The 19,519-nt window shown below is 45.1% G+C and overlaps 1 protein-coding gene across 2 annotated transcripts in view; it reads left to right on the top strand.

Moving 5' to 3' along the window:
* ICE2 (interactor of little elongation complex ELL subunit 2) overlaps positions 1-19,519 on the top strand; it is a 111,707-nt gene that overhangs the window by 63,686 nt on the left and 28,502 nt on the right. For both annotated transcript variants that reach the window (XM_066592395.1, XM_066592396.1), the window contains 3 exons: positions 2,173-2,664; positions 5,585-5,754; positions 8,933-9,062. In XM_066592395.1, the coding sequence (XP_066448492.1) occupies positions 2,173-2,664; positions 5,585-5,754; positions 8,933-9,062 (792 nt within the window). The remainder of the gene's footprint in view (positions 1-2,172; positions 2,665-5,584; positions 5,755-8,932; positions 9,063-19,519) is intronic.

Raw genomic sequence — 19,519 nt, 5'->3', positions numbered from 1 at the left:
ACATTAATAAGATTCTAGAGTTCCTTCAGGATGGACTGGACATGGGCCTAAAACCTGGTACCCTTAAGGTCCAGGTGGCCGCCCTAGGAGCCTTCTTTGACTTCCCGTTAGGCGACCATAGGCTAGTCAAAAAATACCTTAAAGGAGCAGTCAGACTTCACCCCTTTATAAGAAGAACCATGCCCCCATGGGACCTGAATCTTGTTTTACAGGCCCTTTGCGCACACCCCTTCGAGCCCCTGGAAGAACTCTCAGTTAAGACCCTCTCATATAAGGTTGCCTTCCTAGTGGCCATTACATCCGCCAGGCGGATCGGGGAAATCCAAGCCCTCTCTATAAAAACCCCATATATGACCATCTTCCCGGACAAGATAGAGTTTAGGCCCGACCCCTTCTTTCAACCGAAAGTCCTCACGGACTTTCACAGAGAGCAAAGAATAGTACTTCCCTCCTTCTGCCAGGAACCCCGGAACACTACGGAACAGAGGTTCCATAACCTAGACGTGAGACGAGCAGTTCTGAAGTACTTAGAGGTCTCACATACCTTTAGGAAATCTAATAACCTCTTCATTCAATTTCAGGGTCCACGCAGAGGAGGGGCCGCTACTAAGGACTCCCTAGCGCAGTGGGTCAGGAGGGCCGTAGAAGAGGCATACAGATCCCAAGGGATCCCACTCCCGGGCGAAGTTAGAGCCCATTCTACTAGGGCGGTCGCCTGTTCCTGGGCGGAGAGAGCCCAGGCGACAACCGACCAGATTTGCAGAGCCGCCACATGGTCAAGCACCCATACCTTTGTAAAACACTATCGTCTGGACGTGGGGGCCAGCCGGGACACGGCCTTTGGGCGGAAAGTTCTGCAAGCAGTGGTCCCTCCCTAAAGCCCTCGGTTGTTGGTATTCCTCCATGTGTATGCTGTCAGGATGACGAGGGGAAGACAGGAATTAGGTTTACCTGTTAATTCCTTTTCTGGAGTCATCCTGACAGCATAGGGGCTTTTCCCTCCCCTTCAGTTATCCTTCTCTACGTGAAGTAACGTATTGTACTATGGTTTCGGTATTAAAAATGAGTGATTAAGCAAAGTCGGGTCACTGTAGTTATTTGGTACACACTGGTGAGCCGGTGGCGGGAGGTGCCTTTTGTATGTTTTTCCGCTTCCTGTCCCAACAGGGGTCCAGTGGACATCCTCCATGTGTATGCTGTCAGGATGACTCCAGAAAAGGAATTAACAGGTAAACCTAATTCCTGTCTTTTCACCGACCTTTTTTTTCCCCGTTTTTTAGTTTTAGTGGGGGTAAAAAGCTAAAAAAAACATTTTTTTTATATTTATATATTTTTTTAAATTATTTTTATATTTACACTAAAATAAAGTATGGGAATGGGTTCGTTTATTTGTTTCGGACGTTTTGATATATAGTATATATGGTTTTGGTTTACAGGGCGCATACGGCGATGGTTTTTGTTGGCATCTGCTTTGTGTTATTCTCTTTCTTATGTATGTATTGTTGTTTTATTGTGTTATTTTGTCTTACTTCTGTATGTAATTATGTTTTTTACCATCAATGTCCCCCATGACGTCATATAAGACCTCTGGGGGACATTCACATATTTTTTTTTTCTTTATTTGACACTTTCCCACTGTAGCTGGCGTGTCCATAGGAGCCCTAGTTACAAGGGAAAGCAACCCCTGTGGTGACATTAGTCACTTGCAAAGCTGCCAGGGTCTAGTCTGACCCTCCAGCTCTGCAGTAGCAGGGAATCCTGGGAGGTCACATGACCCCCCCGAGGCTCCCGTAGTGAAAGTACATGTTACTTTCACTTTCCCCATACAGTGCTCATTCACTGTATATCGGGGCAGCAAAAGGCAGGAAGGGTTAAAAACCCCTCCTGCCTTCTGCTCCGGGTTATCAGCTGTCACTAACAGCTGATAACCCGTTCCTGCCTCTGACTGATTGCAGAGACAGGAGACTTAAAGCACCGCCATAATTTTACTATCGGCGGTGCTGTAAGCCCAGGACCAGCCGCCGTAAATTTACAGTGGCTGGTCCTAAACGGGATAATGATGCAGAGTTTTTGGGATGATTGTATTGTTGCCCTAATTGACAGGCAGTGATTATTGCTCATGTACATGTCCTTAATTCTATTAGCAGTGCTTGATATTTGTTTGTTGTAAAGGTTTCAGTTCCGATGACGCAAGCGATGCAAAGAAAAGAAAAAAGAGCCAGGAAGAGCAGTCAGATATGCATGTTGACACCAAGAAGTTGTTGAAAGCAAGCTCTACATCAAGTATTGGCGTTCCAACCACCACCAGCAGCGATGACGGCGACTCGGATGATGACAAACTTGTGATAGACATTGACTGTAAGATGAGCGAATGCAGCAAGTCGGTGGTCACACCTTCTGTTAATACTACCCCAACGGTCCCTAGGCAGAGGAAGCCTGCCAGGAAGATTTCCAAAGAGGCTGATCCCTTGGGAGAGATTCTGAAGATGCAAACACTGCTTCTAAAAGCAGATACAAAGAAGATAGAACAGACAAGCTCAGTAAGTCCTGAGAAAAGTGAACAATCAACACGACATGCAGCCAATTTCCAACAGATTCTCTCAAGTCCTCCCTGCCTGGAATCTCTGAAGAAGGTGGAAGTTAGTCACTCAAGTAGTACCAAATGTAGGTATCGTGGTCAACAAGTGCATAAAATCAGAACTCCACAGTTAAAGGGATTATCCAAGTTTTATAAATTGATGGTCTATCCTCAAGTAGTGGAGAATGACCTAGCCCATTAAAGAAGGCTGCAGTACTCAGAACGGACACTATAAAAATCATGGCATTTTGAGTTCGAACGGGATTGTAATCAGATGTAAACCTAAAAGAGGCCCATTTAAACAGATGATTAATGGGAGTGCTAGGAGATGGACCCCACCTATCAGATATTCTGAGGATAAGCCATCAGTTTTTTGAACCTGGATAACCCCTCTGAAGGGAACATGTCACCTGCCTAAAGAACCATAAACTAACTTATGTATAGCTCTTAGGGCAGGTGACAGGAAGCTGGGTGATTTTTTTTTTTTTTTTTTTTTTTTTAAAGGAACGTTTATTTAGCCAAAATAGATACATATACAAAAACAGCGGACACCAAAAAGAATGCACATCTTGTTGATACATCACAGTATATGAGAATTGAGAGAAAAAGAGGACAAAAGTAAAAACACTGAGTGTCTCGCATATTTGTGTGCATTTCTCATAAAACATAGTATTTGGCTGTTCATTTTCGCATTTATTTATCAACTGCTCATAATAAAACAAACCCAAACCAGGTTAGGGCTCCAAGCCACGGAGTCCCAAAATACCAGGATAGAAAGAAAGAGAAGAAAAAGAGAACGGGAGGACCCCCCCCCCCCCCCCCTCAGGTCAAAATAAACAAGGGGACATAAGAAAGATTAGAGAAAACACCCCCCCCCCTCCCAGAAAGAATTTTAACCCTCCCCCCTTAATCCCTTAAAGGGGTTGTCTCGCGAAAGCAAGTGGGGTTAAGCACTTCTGTATGGCCATATTAATGCACTTTGTGCACTTTGTAATATACATCGTGCATTAAATATGAGCCATAGGGTGCCTGCACACGAGCAGAATTTCAAGCGCGTGATTTTAGGCACATAATCCGCCCCAGACCGCAGCCAATATACTCCTATGAGGATCCGCAGTTGTCCCCAGACAGACGGATGTGTATCGCGTTTTTTCACGCGAGTGAAAAAATCTGCGACCTGTTCTAATTTTGGTCGGATTCTGCGCGTGAAGCCTCCAATACAAGTGAATGGGTGCGTTTTTTCACGCAGTACATCCGGAGTGCAGCTGCCGAAGGAGTCACTGGTTGCTATGACTACAGGAAGTAGGCATGGTAGGAGACGTCCCAACACACAGCACAGAGCTTCACAGGCACATTTCAACTGCAGATCTGTCCTTTCAGTCCCCTCATCTACCAGAGAGCAGCCAGCAGACACCAGCCAGGGTGCACCCAGTACCTCCTTTTTTTCCTGGGGGGCTCTTCCTCCTCCGTTACCGCAGTACGTCCGAAAAAAGTTACATGGATCAACCATGCCCACAAAGACATCTGCTCACCGGGTGAAAGCATGTTGCCAGAATAATTTAACAGTGCTCACACAAGCAAGAGGGACAGAACGGAGTCTGGGTGTTGGTTTTTAAGCTGTTTTCCAGGGAATGGGCAGTTCTCTAGGGGTTGGGTTTACAATAAGGGGTGTCTTCCGGATTTTTCTGCGCGTTTTTTTCCGCAACACATCCGCGTATATCCGCGCGTGATTTTTCACGCATCCGCACCTATCCGCAAGCACATTTAGGTACCATACGCGTGTGAAAATCCGCGAGTGGAATCCGGAACGCTCGTGTGCAGGCGGCCATACAGAAGTTATTCACTTACCTGCTCCGTTGCTGGTGTCCCCGTGGCCATGGCTCCGTCTAACTTCGGTGTCTTCTTGCTTTTTTAGACGCGCTTGCGCAGATCTATCTTCTCCATTCGGCTCGGCTCGGCATCACCGGCATTTTGGCTCCGCCCCTTGTACGCGTCATCGCGAAGCTCCGCCCCGTCACATGTGCCGATTCCAGCCAATCAGAAGTTTCCAATTCAACAAAATCACCTTTTTAGCATAGAAAAATAGTAGTTTATATAAGGTGCGGGTTGCCGCTGCCACTGGTAGGTCTCCAACAAGCCCAAAGAGGCAAACCCCAGGGTGCATGATCCTCGGGGCCCCCAGGCGAGATTCCATAAATATCAGGACGTCCCCCCAGTAGTCTCGCATGACACCGCAGTCCCAAAACGTGTATGATGGTCCCATCGGCAATTAAACATCGGGGGCAGGTCGCCAAGGGGAGTAGACCCATTACATGTAGCCTAGATGAGGTGTAGTATATCCGGTGTAGGAACCTTACCTGGATGAGCCTATCTCTAGCACTAATCAAGGGAGGACCAGAGCTCGTCAGTATGTCTTCACCCTCTCCCTCCAACAGATCAGGAATGTCAATGATCCATTTTTGGGTGGCTCTCTCTCTCAACGGGGCAAGACACTGCACTAAGTGGGCATAGAAACTGGACAATGGTCTTAATATGTTGCACATCTGTGCCAAACCCTCCAACCGAGTCAGGGACAGCGGTATGGACAGGCCCTGAAACTGAGCCCTGATCACATGTCGTAGCTGGTAATATCTGAAATAGGAGTGTTCAGGCAGGTTGTAGACTATCTGCAGTTGAAGGAAGGTGCAGAAGGTGCCCTCAGTGACTGTCAGATAGCAGATTAATACCATGAGCTCTCCAGAATGCAGACTCTGTAAAGCGCTGCAGGTGCGGCAAGTGTGGATTATCCCACAACGGGTGATTTATTTTTAATACTCACCTGCTCCCTAGATCCCGCGATGCCTGCCACTGTGGTCCATGTGCCAGCCAAAAATCTGACCCTTCAGAGTCCCGTGTGCGCACTCTCCCATAGACTGGCATTTCACTATGCAGTGCAGGGATGTTTGTGTGAACCTGCATTGAATCCATTATATAAAGCAGTTTACTCATGCATATATTCTCTTCTAGGCCTACTTTCCAGTGATCTCATGGCCATACAAGAGAATGCAGCTGAGTATACCGTGGAACCTGAAGAAAACCGTACCTATCAGCTGTTTAGCCTGGATGACACGCTGCTGCTAGTTAAGAGCTCTGTGCACACGGCAAGGACCCGTTCATTAAAGAAACCACTCAAAATGGTTGGTAATCTTTACAGGTCATCTGTAAAAGCAGACTTTAATAGTATGATTATATTTGACCGTTGCACCAGCTCTGTTCAGGCTTTATTCACATGGGTGGGGGCGATTTCGGTCCGTGCAAAACTGACCAATTTTATTGCAAGTATGTGTGCATTTTACATCAGTTTTTGTCGTGTTTTTGCGTTTTTAATGGGCAACTGTCATCCGAGTGCAATCCATTCTTGATGCAAGTAAAGAAAAAAAAGATTTGTATGTTGCAATGGTATAATGTACTGAAAAACTAAAAAAATTTTGAGTTGAGGGAAATAAGAAAAAAGGCTCAATTTCGCCATCTTTGGGGGAAATCTTGTTTCTACGGAGTACACACTGCAGCAAACATTACAAGTTTATTCTATGGGTCAGTACAATTACTACACTAGCAAATTTACATAGTGTTTTTTTGTTTTGTTTTTTGCTGTACTGCTTTAAAAAATAATTTTATTTATTCATTTTTCCAATTGGGGGACACAGCTCTAGACCATTGGATATAGCTACTGGTCACTAGTAGGTGGCACTAAGCAGGAAGGCATTAGTCCACCTACTCGCCAGACGTACCCTTACATTTTTTTGTTCCTCCACATGAGGATTTTGAGGATGTGATCTCCAGCGAATGGAGTAAACCAGATAAGTGCTTTGTTAAACGTAAGGGGTTGGATCTCTTGTATCCATTTTCTGAGGAATTGATAAAGTGCTGGTCTGTTTTCCCTGTTGTGGATCCGCCGATGTCGCAGGTATCCAAACACACTACACTGCCAATAGCGGACGCCTCCTCCCTTTTTTAGGATGTGTGGGACAGAACAATCAAACAGCTAAGTCTGGCTGTCAAGTGGTAGGAGTGGCCTTTAGGCCAGTTTTCGCCACCACCTGGGTCAGTAAGGCCATTTCGGAGTGCGCTGCGCAGCTGCAGAAAGCTATCCTAGCTGATTCAGTATCAATTATTGGAGCTGGCCCAGCAGATTGATCATGCAGGAAGATATGTCTGTAAGACATCCCTTATTGCGGCCAGGCTCATGGTTCGGGCGTTTGCATCGTCTGTGGTCATATGGCGCACCCTATCATTGAAGACCTGGAAGGCCGATGCTGCCTTTAAGAGAACGCTTGGGGGGCTTTAGGCTGTTCAGCGATCAGCTGGACAAAATCCTTTCTGATGCCACGGGAGGGAGTAGTTCCTATTTGCCTCAGTATAGACCCAGATTTGTTGGCCCCAGGAAGGGCAAAAAAAATTTGGGGGGGCCCTTTCACCGTTCCGCCCCAAGAATCTCAGGCTACAGCAAGACATCGCAAGACCAGAGGCGAAGTCCCTCCTTCAAGCCAAGATTGGAATGGCACCCATGTCTCCAACCTTGTAAGCCGTTTTCCGCCAAATCCTCTAAATGAGTTGTGTCCACAGGTTATGCTCAACCTCCCAAATTTTTTTTAACTTCAAGGGTTCCAGAATCTCCTCTAGTAGCCAGAGACTTGACTTTCTCAGGGTGTCATAGTGTGGGTCCTGTCCTCCCAGCGTTGCACAGGTTTTTATTCCAATCTGTTTAACTGTGGCCAAAAAGGACAGATCATTGAGGCCGGTCCTGGATCTGAAAGCCCTAAATTGCTACATAAGAGTTCAGCATTCTCGCATGGAGTCCACACATTCCCATTTGTCAGGCGCATCAGCATTTCCTGCGGTTTGCCGTTCGTAACAGGCATTACCAGTTTGCAGCCCTCCTGGCTACTGCATCCTGGGTTTTTACAAAAGTGTTGGTGGCGATCATGGCACACCTTCATCTAAAAGGGATTGTGGCCATTCCTTATATGGACGACATCCTGTTAAAAGCTCCTACTCAGGAGTCTAACCTGCAGAGCCTTTAGGTCATCAATTTTCCAAGGTCATCACTCATCCCAGCCCAGCACATAATTTTTCCTTCGCCATCTTCTGACAGCCATAGCTTTTTTAACTTTTTTTGTCGACATAGGTCTGTGAGGGCTTGTTTTTTGCAGGGTGTCCTGTAGCTTCCATTGGTACCATTCTTAACTTTTGATCGATTTATTACATTTTTTCTTGGAAACATGGTGACCCTGACTACCATGACACCTGGACGGCACTTTACAATCTCATTCCGGGGACTAAGTCGTTTGGGATCCCCTGAAAGCCGATCAGGGCATTTAAAGAGTTAACAGCTGCATTTGGTGTTATCTCCAGTCGCAGCGGCAGGTGTCAGCGATGTCTGACAACTGCTGTGTATAGATCATACTAGTTAATAGTATTTATATAGTATCAATGTTCCTGTTGGTGCAATGCGCCACTTATGATATACTATAGTAAGGGACATCATCACATGTAACTCACTGAAGGACCTGTGATGGTGGTTGGAGTTGGTCAAAATATTGAAGGACCTGTGATGACGTCACTGTCGTGATCAGGGGCGAAGCTTGTAACTCAGTCACTTACGGACGAGTGGTCATTAGTACTTTGATACCATTCACTAGGCATGCATTTACACTGAAAAATAATTGGGTAGTTTGGATTGTTTATTGGATGATAGCCACATCTCCAGTCACCCTTCTACCACCACTTTCTATTCCACAAATTGTGCAACACTTGTTTATACTAAACGGTGCAGCGGCATACCAATGATGATTTTCAGGTCTACAAGAAAGCTCCAATCAATTAGAAGCTGATGATTTATCACTGATTGTTTGGTCACTACACATGTTTACATCTAACAATTATTGTGCAAACTACTCGATCTAACGAATTGTATGATGATTGTGCCATATAAAAGGGCCTTTAGATATGTAGTTGCCTGTGATCTTTTCATAGCTATTCCTCCTGACTCCCTCATACACATTCACACTCCACTCAGCCCAATGTGCATATGTTTTCAGTGAGGAGACCAAAATAAGCCATTGCCAGACACCTTTTGGCTATGGCTCATCTCTCAAAGAATCTGCAATTCTAAAACCTGCCCAGTCTTTCCTTCAGCTGTTGAGAGTCTGATGATCCCTGTACACAATAGATGGTCAGTCGATCCCACTGAAATCTCTGGTTTTGTCAACCTTTACTTAATGTGTGTCAGCTCCTGGAGTTTATTGATAAAATCTGCATATAAATAGCTTAAAACTGTATTTTAATCAATTGCTCTTTATTTACTCTTATTAGCAAATCCCAGTCTTTGTGCTCAACAAGGTTAATTACCAGACTTGCTATGGTGTGGAGTCACTAACAGAAAGTGAAAGGTGTCGATTGTGGACTGAAAGCCTTGTACACTCTAACTGTGAACTGTATGTTGGTAAGTAAAGTCTCATTCTATGTGTGACAGGCTTGTTCATGTCATCAATGAAATTGACAATACATGTAACATAGTAACATAGTACGTAAGGCCGAATGAAGACAATGTCCATCTAGTCCAGCCTGTTTATCCTCCTGTGTTGTGGATCCAGAGGAAGGCAAAAAACCCGAAGAGGCAGGAGCCAATTAGCCCTTTTGGGGGGAAAATTCATTCCTGACTCACTAATGGCAATCAGACTGTTCCCTGGATCAACCCCTAATAGTTCCTACCTGCCTGTATACCCGGATTAACAATTAACCTAAGATTTATATCCTGTAATATCCTTCCGCTCTAGAAAGACATCAAGTCCCCTTTTAAACTCCTCTATGGATTTTGCCATCACCACATCCTCAGGCAGAGAGTTCCACAGTCTAACTGCTCTTACAGTAAAGAACCCTTTTCTGTGTTGGTGATAAAACCTGCTTTCCTCTAGACATAGCGGATGCCCTCTTGTTACTGTCAAAGCCCTGGGTATAAACAGATCATGGGAGAGATAAGGTACTATCCAACATCTACCAAGATACCCAGGATGTAGGAAGTGAACACAGATTTATTTGAACACAGAGTTATTACATCACATACAACAGTTTATATATCGAGTAGGCAGGCTTATTAAAAGCTAATACTTATTGGTTTTTCTTTACACAAAGACCCAGAAATATGTTTTTACTTTCACTTTATCTACTTAGCGGGTGAATTCCAGTGCCAGGTTCCTGGTATCTGATTACACAGTGTATCTTAGCTACAGCTAGTAACACAGATGAAGATTAGATAGATAGCAAAGCAGACTGTATGTACTGACAACTACTTTTGAGAGAAAGGGAAGCTAATAAGGCCCAAATTAGTATACAGTAGAATAAACAGAACAATATATAATATGCTTCAGCGTTCGGGCTGATACCAAAGAGACAATAGCTTATAAGTCCTCGTACAACAGTATACTAATATTCTGTGCATTAAAGTGCTACGTCAGTGAAAAACTATTTTTTTTTATTCCTGTACCCCTTACCCGATTGCCTGTCACACTCTGGAGGTCTCCTCTGTATATTGCAGTCACTTTCATGCAGTGTAGCCTCCTGTCTGATACTTATCAGGCACCAACCTGATTTTTAGGTTTCTCCAAGCTTTCTCTTCCTCTATTCTGTGCTAGCAGTTCCAGCATGTATCAGTACATCATCACATAACCAGCTAGAGCAGTGTTTCTCAACTGCAGTACTCGGGTACCCCCAAGAGGGCATATTTTCAGGATATCCTATAGTAGGAACACCTGTGGCAATGTCTGAGGTACTGACGATAATTACATCACCTGTGTAACACTGAGGAAATCCTGAAAACATGACCTGTTGGGGTCCCTGAGGACTGGAGTTGAGAAACACTGAGCTAGAGCCTGTACCATCTCTGCTGTCTTCTCTTAACTCTGAGCTGCTCCGCGGTCTCCTCTGCTCTGATTGACAGCTGTAGCAGTCTACTGGTTGGATGCTAGGGCCAAGAAGCAGCGTAATAGAGAATGCTTCAGCGACAAGGCCTGTATTCAGGGCACTTATCGCAGTGCGATATGAAACTTGATTTTATCGGTGCTGCAGATAATAAGCTTTCCACAAATATAATTACAGTCCGCTCCCCTGATACTACATAGAGCTGTTTTGCTGATACAAAGCTGCTGACCATTAAATGTATAGGTTTAACTACGCTGGCTAGATGCTAAGTAGCAGAACAAGACTTCACCTTTTGATTAACCCTGTCTCGCAGTACTCCGATGGGGCCAGATGGCGTAACAACCAGACATCACAAAAATATTGATATAAAGCAGGTATCAACACAGTTAAACACAAATGACACCAGGGACTCTCCATTAGATGATGGTTGATGGTAACTGGACAATGATGGTAATGAAACTGTCATTGAGGTCTTTTGCTCCTGCGAACCAAGTAACAAGTAAAGAAATGCCCGCCTTAATGCTAGCTCTACCTGTGCCCTTCCTTAATCCTTGCTATTCCTCAACACCAGTCATCACTGCCCCCAAGTAGCCCTCAGCTGTCCTCACTTGCATACCTGTCTGAAACACTATGGCCAGATGCACACGGGTGGAAATTCCATGGCAGGATTTCCCGCTGAATTTATGCCGTGCCCGCAGCCATAGGATTGCATTAGATAATGCAATCCTATGCAGACAGCTGAGATTTGACCACATGAAAACTGGTGTGGTAAACAAATCGCGGCATGTCCTATTTCTGTGCAAGCCTCACAGAGACGTCACTGGTGACGCGCCGACTCTGGTCTGTGCATGTGCGGCTGTGCGACAGCAGACACAGAGCAAGACGCCGGGAGGAGGTGAGCGCCGGGTCACTGCAGGGGCACGGCTCGCATCCTGCTGCGAGAATTCTCTCAACAGAATCCTACCTGGCCGTCTGCAGGAGACCTATCTCTGAGAAAAAGACTAGAGCACTAGGACCCAGACAAGGAACTAACGAGCAATTTTAAAAAATAGATAAAATATGTAAATAAACATCTTAGCCTGATGTGGTGGGGTTTGTTATCAAGACAACTCTGCCCTCATGTGTGCATTATGTAACTACACTCATCACTGTAGCATCTACAGGGTGCACCATGGAAAAGTAGCCTGATACCACCCCCTTCCAAAAGCTGTCTAAAAGAAAATCTGACTTTGCTGACCAGAGCAACCAATCACAGCACAGCTTTCATTGAAGTCAATGGAAGCTGTCCGATCCACGGGCCGCAGATTCCGCGAGAAAGCAGGAGTTAAAGAAAAAAAAAATTGTACTGCGCACACCAGAAAAGAGAAGACCTGGACAGGACGCAGAAGACCCAGAGAGGTAACGTAGTGTCCTCGGCCACTGGCAGGGTCGGATTCCGCTGTGGGCTCCCGCATGCGGAATCTGATCCGCCCGAGGACATGAAGCCTTAATGTACCAGAAAACGCAGACAAATCAGCTAAAACTGCAATTGTGTTTGATATAGCATTTACCTGTTGCTGGCATTTATTATAACTCCTAGGAGGTTGTGATAGAAGATACATGGGGGTGCACAACCTTTATATGTTTGGACAGTATTTATGTCTGCTTATGGAATTGTAGGTGTTTGCACGCATTGGGTCAACACCTTGGGAATATTTGTTTGTGGTTTTGGTGCATTAATAAAGACTTTTGTATGGTGTATATTTTGGCTTTATTTCTGGTGATGTAGCACTCTACTTTCTTCTTTTGCTTTGAGCATTTTTTCAGTGTGCGACCATATGTTATAGGGGGGTGCATGCCATTGATGCATATTGTGTTAAAAGATGTGCTGTGATTGGTTGCTATGGACCACAAAGATTTTCGTTTTAGAGAGCTTTTGGAACAATGTTGTGCCAGACTAATTTGCTGTGGCCCACCCTGTATAACAAACGTAATTGGAATATCATTTACTGGGAAATATATTAATTAGATGCGCCAATAATAAAAGAACCGCCTGCTGTGATTTTTTTTTTTAATTTCACCATTGTCTACAAAAGAAGGCCAGTGGGTCGACACGCAAAGGGATCTCCACGTTGGTTTGTCCTGAGTATGTTCTGCACTTGAAATAACTGACGCCTTTGTATTATAACTATTATTCCTAATTCCACTGAATAATTTTCCTGAGCGTGGAGGTAATATACATTGCAGGCTTTCTACTGGTGTTGAATATGAATCAAGGCCAACAGAAACAAGCAAGAAAAGGGTAGACAAACAGAGCGAGCTACAAATAGCCAAGCAACAAGACACACTGACGAGACAAACTAGACTAGAACAAGGAATACTATATTAAACACACAGCTATCAACCGCACCACACTGCTGAAGCCATAACTACTTATAGAGACTAACCAATAAGACACTCCTCTCTCAATGAAGTTCAAGCTGAGCGATGCGGTCAGCTTATCCCCTCCAATGGGTCAGCTGTGAGATCAGTTACATAACAATTGCCCCAACAACAAACTTAAAGGGAACCTCTCACATCCCCGCAGCACCGTAAACAAAGTTACGTGCTGAAAAATCTCACTCTTTTCATAGTCCCATGCGCATGCTCTCCTATATAAGTCTATGGGATAGCACATTCACGGCAATCTGAAGAGTCAGATTTTCATGAACAGCATGGACTTCACTGGGTGGCAACAGTGGATTGTGGAAGCGGGTCAGTATAAAAAAAGTTTATGGTGCTGTGGGGATGTATCAGGTTCCCTTTAAGGTACCTTTACACAGATGGATTATTGCATGAATTATCGCTGGATACAGCGAATTTGGGTGATAATTGTCCCGTGTACATACAGCTACCGACTAAGAACCAAGAGACTGTCGGGCTGTGTGTACAGGCAGTCGTTCAGCTATGAATGACTTCCTCCATTCACAGAACGATTATCTCTCTGATGTAAAGCACTGGGGTGATGGCCGGGGGTCGTCCCATGTAAAAGTACCTTTAAAAGCAGAAGACAATGATGAGACATCCTGCTTGTAACTATGCTCTATGTGAACTGCTATTTAGTCCAGAGGAAGGAAGAACAAAATCTGTAACTAGGGAAGAGTCTTCCCCCAGAAGATTCAGCATGATGTCATTATAATCATGCAACAACTGTATGTAGTCCATAGGAGACAAGCTGCAACGGCATTGCAAGCAGCGGGGGAAAGAGGAGAAAAGGAAGTAATAAGTGTCATAATCCAGGATTCAGCGCTTCAGCTGCTATGAGCTGACAGATTCCCTTTAAAGGGGTTGTGCAGTTGTAAACCATTGATGGCCTATCTTTACAATAAACCATCAATAGTAGTTTAGTGGCGGTCTGCTGCCTGGGATCCCTTCCGATCTGCTGTTTGCCAGGCTGGTGTGCTCGTGCACCAAGTTGATTTCTACTGCAAGCAGGCAGTTCTGTTCCCACTGCAGAGGCCTAACTTGGTATTACATCTAAAATTCCCATTGAAGTAAATGGAAACATTGCCTGTAATACCATGGCAGGCCACTGCAGTGAAAAATAGCTGTCTGCTTCCTGTAGAAATCAGTTCAGTGCATGAGCGCATGGGCCTGGCAAACAGCAGATCGGCGAGGGTTCTGGATGGCAGATTCCAGCTGATTTAGTGACAGACCTTGAGACCTTCATTAGGACCCAATCTCTTTGGAAACCCATCAGTTGTCTTGTGCCCTGATAGAAAAAGCTTCCTTCCTCTCTGTAATTGCTTTCACGCCATACATTCAAGAGGCTAAAAGGGCAGGATCACAGGCTTTTCTGATCCCAGCTGTCAATCACCACTGGGCTTCCATGGTTTTTGCATAGGCAATTTCTGTACCTTTGCAGTCAGTCACATACATGTACTGTACATGTGCTACATGGACAGGTTAAGGCATTCTATGATGTGCATGCATATGATTTTGTGTTAAGACCTTAGGCTTTTTTTTTTCAAAATCTTAATTTTTTCAGCCTTTCAAAAGCAGACCTTAAAGGGCCACTTCAGCAAAAACATATTTCTTGTCCGTATCATTGGGGAACACAGCAAGACCTTGGGTATAGCTTCTGCCACTAGTATGCGATACTAAGCATAAACGTGTTAAATCCTCCTCCTAGCTATACCCCTCCTGCAAGCACCAAGCTACTCACTTTTTAGCTTAGTGTCTGCAGGAGGCAGACATGTTTAGTGTAGGTCTTCAAGGAAGATGTCGTTTATGGAAATACGGGGATGCAGGGCTCTCCCTGGCCTCCCTGTCCTCCCACAGGGAAGGCGAACAGTACAGTGGTGCTGTCGTGCCTGAACCAAAGAAGAAAAGGTGACCCGTGTGCAATAGATCTCTGCCTGCCAGCCATAGTGATCCTCACCCTGGAGCAACTCCCATCCTCTGTGACGGCGAGTGTGGTGGGAAACACTGCTGGAGGTGGAGGCCGTGATGGAAGTTCGACACGGCCGGGAACGGGTCTCTGCAGGATCTTCTGGAAGAGGGGTGAGTATGCAGAGATAAATATAATTCTCTTCATCTGTCCCCTATCCTCTCCTCTCCCGCTCTCCTTCCCCTGGGAGTGAAGCACTCTGCTGACAGGGGGGCAGCTTCCCCCACCACCACCCACTACCCTTCATTACAAGAGGCACTTCACTGTCCCCCTTTCTTCCTGATGTTTGCACAAGGGGACCAGCGAGATTCACATACTTGTGTAATCTTGCCGTAATGTCAACTTTTCTTGTGCGTAATTAGAGTCATGAGCTTGCGCTGACATCTTTGTAAACGGCTAACCCTAATTAACTACCCAAAGACTCGCCATTTGCAAGGCTGGACTTCTTCAAAAGCCCATAGGATTCATGCAGAAGGTAGATGCTGTGGACATTGTCATAGTTTCAGTGGGCTGCTTTTGCTGGTATTTTGAGCCATGTGTCTCCATCCCCCATTCTCTCTGGTAGATGTAGCTCCCACACATTCACCTCGGATGCTTCCTTCTCACCCTTCAACAGTGCTACGGTTGTCTTTGTCAAGCTAAGAAACGTTGCATGTATACCTTGTATGTGGTGTAATAAAGAAGCATCTCATTGATACATAGTTGATAAACCCAGCTATGCTTGCTCAGTTCCTGCAACGTTTAACAACAGCCTGTCTGGCTGGGACGGGCTGAAAGATCTCTTGGCGCAAGTCCTTTTCACCCTACAGCTAACAATACAACCAACGTCGCATGTGGGGGTTGTTGGAATACGTGGCATCACGACCATGCCATGCTTCAACTATGTGGCCTTGGGCCGGACAACTGCGCACATTCTGAAGGTAGTTAGCTGCCCATACAACTTCCTAAAGACAGTCGACCCGGGACAACGTAAGCCTTCATACCTCAAGCTTTTCAGCCATGGTCAACATTGGACTACAACCAGACATGGGTCTTTTTTTTTTTTTGCGTCTGGAATCGATCCGCTTTCTTTTTCACGACAAGACACTGCAGGCGGTGTTTACAGTCTGGATTTCTGTGGAGGCTGCCGTTTCAACCACATCGACAGCTAGAAAGCCTCCAGCGCTCTGACGTTTTAGCTCCATTGCCCGCTGATAACACCACAGCTCTTTTCTGGATACTTTTTCGTACAGAAGGTGCCTTGTCAGGGAGCTCTCACCTGGTAGATGGATGTGACCGTTATTTGGGGCCCCTTTATACTCCCTGCTGGATGTCTAGGCATCCATTAACACTAGTCGCAGTTGAAGAGCTGGTTATGCTTTCTTTACACATGCAGCTTCTTATATTTTCCCCACCCCCTTGGGTACTGCTCTGGATGGTCCCAAGGTCTTGTTGTGTCCCCCAATGATACAGATGAGACAACAAGATTTTTGGTATAACTTACTGTAAAATCACTTTCTCTTCATGTTCATTGGGGGACACAGCACCCACCCAGTCTGTTGTTAGGACTGTAATATATACTCCTCTTGGTTGGATTATTCTCAATGCAGTCACACATGGGGTTAGAATGAGATACAGTTCTTAAGCATTGTTATTTATTAACTATTGTTGTCATCTCCTACTTGGATGCTCCTACTGCTTGCGTACAAACTGAGTAGCTTGGTGTTTGCAGGAGGGGTCTAGCTAGTGAGAGGAGTTAACTTTTATACTTGGTGTCACCTATTAGTGGCAGAAGCTATACCCAAGGTCTTGCTGTCCCCCCCCCCCCAATGAACGTGATGAGAAAGTGATTTTACGGTAAGTTATACCAAAAATCCAGTTTTTTCCATTACTGCACTTCTCACCTCCTCACACTCTGAAAGCCTACTCTATATATTGCAGTCACTTCCATGCAGTGCGGGTGTCTGCATAATGTTTATTAGGCATCATCTTGATGTTCAGTTTTCTCCCTGTTTTTTTCTTCTTCTGTGCTGTCCTAGTATTCCCATGCTGTATCGGCACAGCATCCCATGTCCAGCTAGAGCTGCTACCATCTCTGTTTGCTGGAAGGACAGTGTAGTTATGTTTATCTTCTATATTCACCTAAGTAAGCTACAGACCATGAATATACAGGCAGAAGGATGAACTATCATCTCCTTCACTATAACTGTGTGACTGGAGCCTCTAATCACCAGCATTAATGTGATAATAGTTTCTGTCCCCCTTCCCTATGAAGAGTCTGTCTGGTACAGTCCATGTAATATGAAACAAGAATTTTGCTAACTAAAATAGTGACTTCTCGAGAGAACAAAAAGCCAAGTACCATATTTTTCACTTTATAAGACGCACCTGATCATAAGACGCAACTAGGATTTAGAGGAGGAAAATAGGAAAAAAATATTTTGAACTAACCCAGGCGAGGCAGTGAGGAAAGTATTACAGGAGGAATAAAGAGCAGTAGTACTGCCTCGGAATGAAGCATATACCACTAGGTCAACCTGCCATTCGGGATCCAGGGACAGCTGAGTGTAAATGTAATGGTGGTCTTATTACTTGTCACCCAGCTTTCCAGGAGCTTTGAATGCCATGTTTGACTAGTTATAGTGATGTATGTGTTATAAATGCTTGCCTAACTCTGCAGTTGGCATTCAGGATTCTGGAAGAGCTCAGTGACAATATAATGATGATTCCATTAGTTGTCACCCAACATTCCAGGAACGCGGCATGGCATGTCTCATTATGGTGAGGTATGGGATATACATTTCAGCATAACTAGGCAAGTCTGCTGTTCAGGATTTCAAGATCTTGGGAGATGTGACTGACAACTTAATGGTTTCCAGCTGACTAGTGGAGGTGGGGAGAGGCAGCAGTTCTGCCGGCACGCACCAATCGGCTGTATGTATGGGTGGCTCTTCTCCCTCTCCCCTTCTAGGTAGCGGATATGCGATCCTTATCACACAGCTGCCGGCTCCATAGCAGGGGAGGAGAGCCACCCATACATACAGCTGATTGGTGAGCGCCAGCAGAACTGCTGCCAATTCTCTCCACCAATGAGCTGTGGGTACGGACGGCTCTCCTCCCCTGCTACGGAGCGGATGTGCGATCCTTATCACAAGGCTGCCGGCTCCATTGTAGGTGGGGAAGGAGAGACGCCTGTACGTACAGCTGATTGGTGAGCGACAGCAGAACTGCTGTCGCTCGCCTGCCTCCACCAATCAGCTGTATGTATGGGTAGCTGTCCTCCCCTGCTATGGATGCAGTCCCAGTGAGCAGCTGTGTGATAAGGACATGCGGGTCTGAATTTCGGCACATTCGTCTTATAAAGCGAAAAATATGGGAATTTCCAGGTGATCACAATGTGAATGTGCCAACTGAGGAGAAGGACTCCCAGGAACCTTGAGATATAAGTGTATAGGATTCTACTAGCTGACTTGTATTTACTGGGGAACTTGTTATGTAATGAAGGAAGAAAATGTCACTGGAGTGATCCTTTAAATTCTTTTTATCAATCTAGTAGCTTGCCTTGGGAACCATTCCGACTCTTCTATATGACTTCTGCAGTGGCCTAGGGAAGGGCAGACATCCTCAAGCTACTACATTAACCAAAGCTGACTTATGTGATTTGGGCTGCCTGCGTTCCTCCTCTGATGCTTAGTATGCAGCTGTGGTAGCTGAGATGCAGGAAGGTTTTATGCTTAATCTGGTCTGTTTGAAGGTAGATGGGATTGCTGCGTTGTGCCCGGGCAGTGGGTTGGGTGCCAGCTGCTGTGTGCCACTTGGCAGAACAGTTTGAGTGGGAGAAAAGTAATGCCCAGGTACATGTAAAAAATGTGCATTGTGGAAGCAGCTGTGTGAGTCAGAATGGCTCACTCATCCTGTGTGATTACTACGTTTCCTCTTCTGGAAAATAGTGTATGTTTTGTTTAGTGGTTGCCATAGTAAATCCCCTCCCTGTGGCTAAGTCAAACATTGCTGTTCTGTGGCTTTCTATATATGCGTATTCTATTACTAGTCAGATTCACGGTTAATGCAATCCACATTGTTGTTGAGAGTTGCAGAAAGGGGTAATAGGAAAATCTGACTAAAATGCAGATAAAAGCGAGTTAGGGTTAAGAATTAGTGTCTACAACATCAAAAACTGTAACACAGTCTTCTGCCTCAAATGTAATAGCTGGGCTGTGGCTGAAGTTTGCACCATTATGAAGTAATTCCCATGGGCCATTAACTGTGCATTGTCATAATGTATCTGGCAGTGATCCCTCCTTCCCTCTGAGTCATCCCAGCAGCTGACTGACCCCGTATCCACAACTATGCTGCAAGTTCTAGAGACAAAAAACATGTACGTGCTCTGCAAATGTCACCCCTGCCAATTTTTGTTCTTTTGAACTTGTGGTTTTGCAACCTCTTCGTTCAGTATCTCTGAAACCGCAGTGTGATACAGTAGATGCCCTTCCTGACATCCTAAATTTGCATTTTGGTTTCATCCAAATCTCTTATACAGATCTGCTGCTCCTACATATGATTATCTTTATAGTTTGTATTAGGATGCCTTATCT

Source organism: Eleutherodactylus coqui, chromosome 2, assembly GCF_035609145.1.
Source record: "Eleutherodactylus coqui strain aEleCoq1 chromosome 2, aEleCoq1.hap1, whole genome shotgun sequence".
Classification (NCBI taxonomy): Eukaryota; Metazoa; Chordata; class Amphibia; order Anura; family Eleutherodactylidae; genus Eleutherodactylus; species Eleutherodactylus coqui.
Note: the sequence above shows the minus strand (reverse complement) of the source record. Positions and strands in the feature narration are given on the sequence as shown.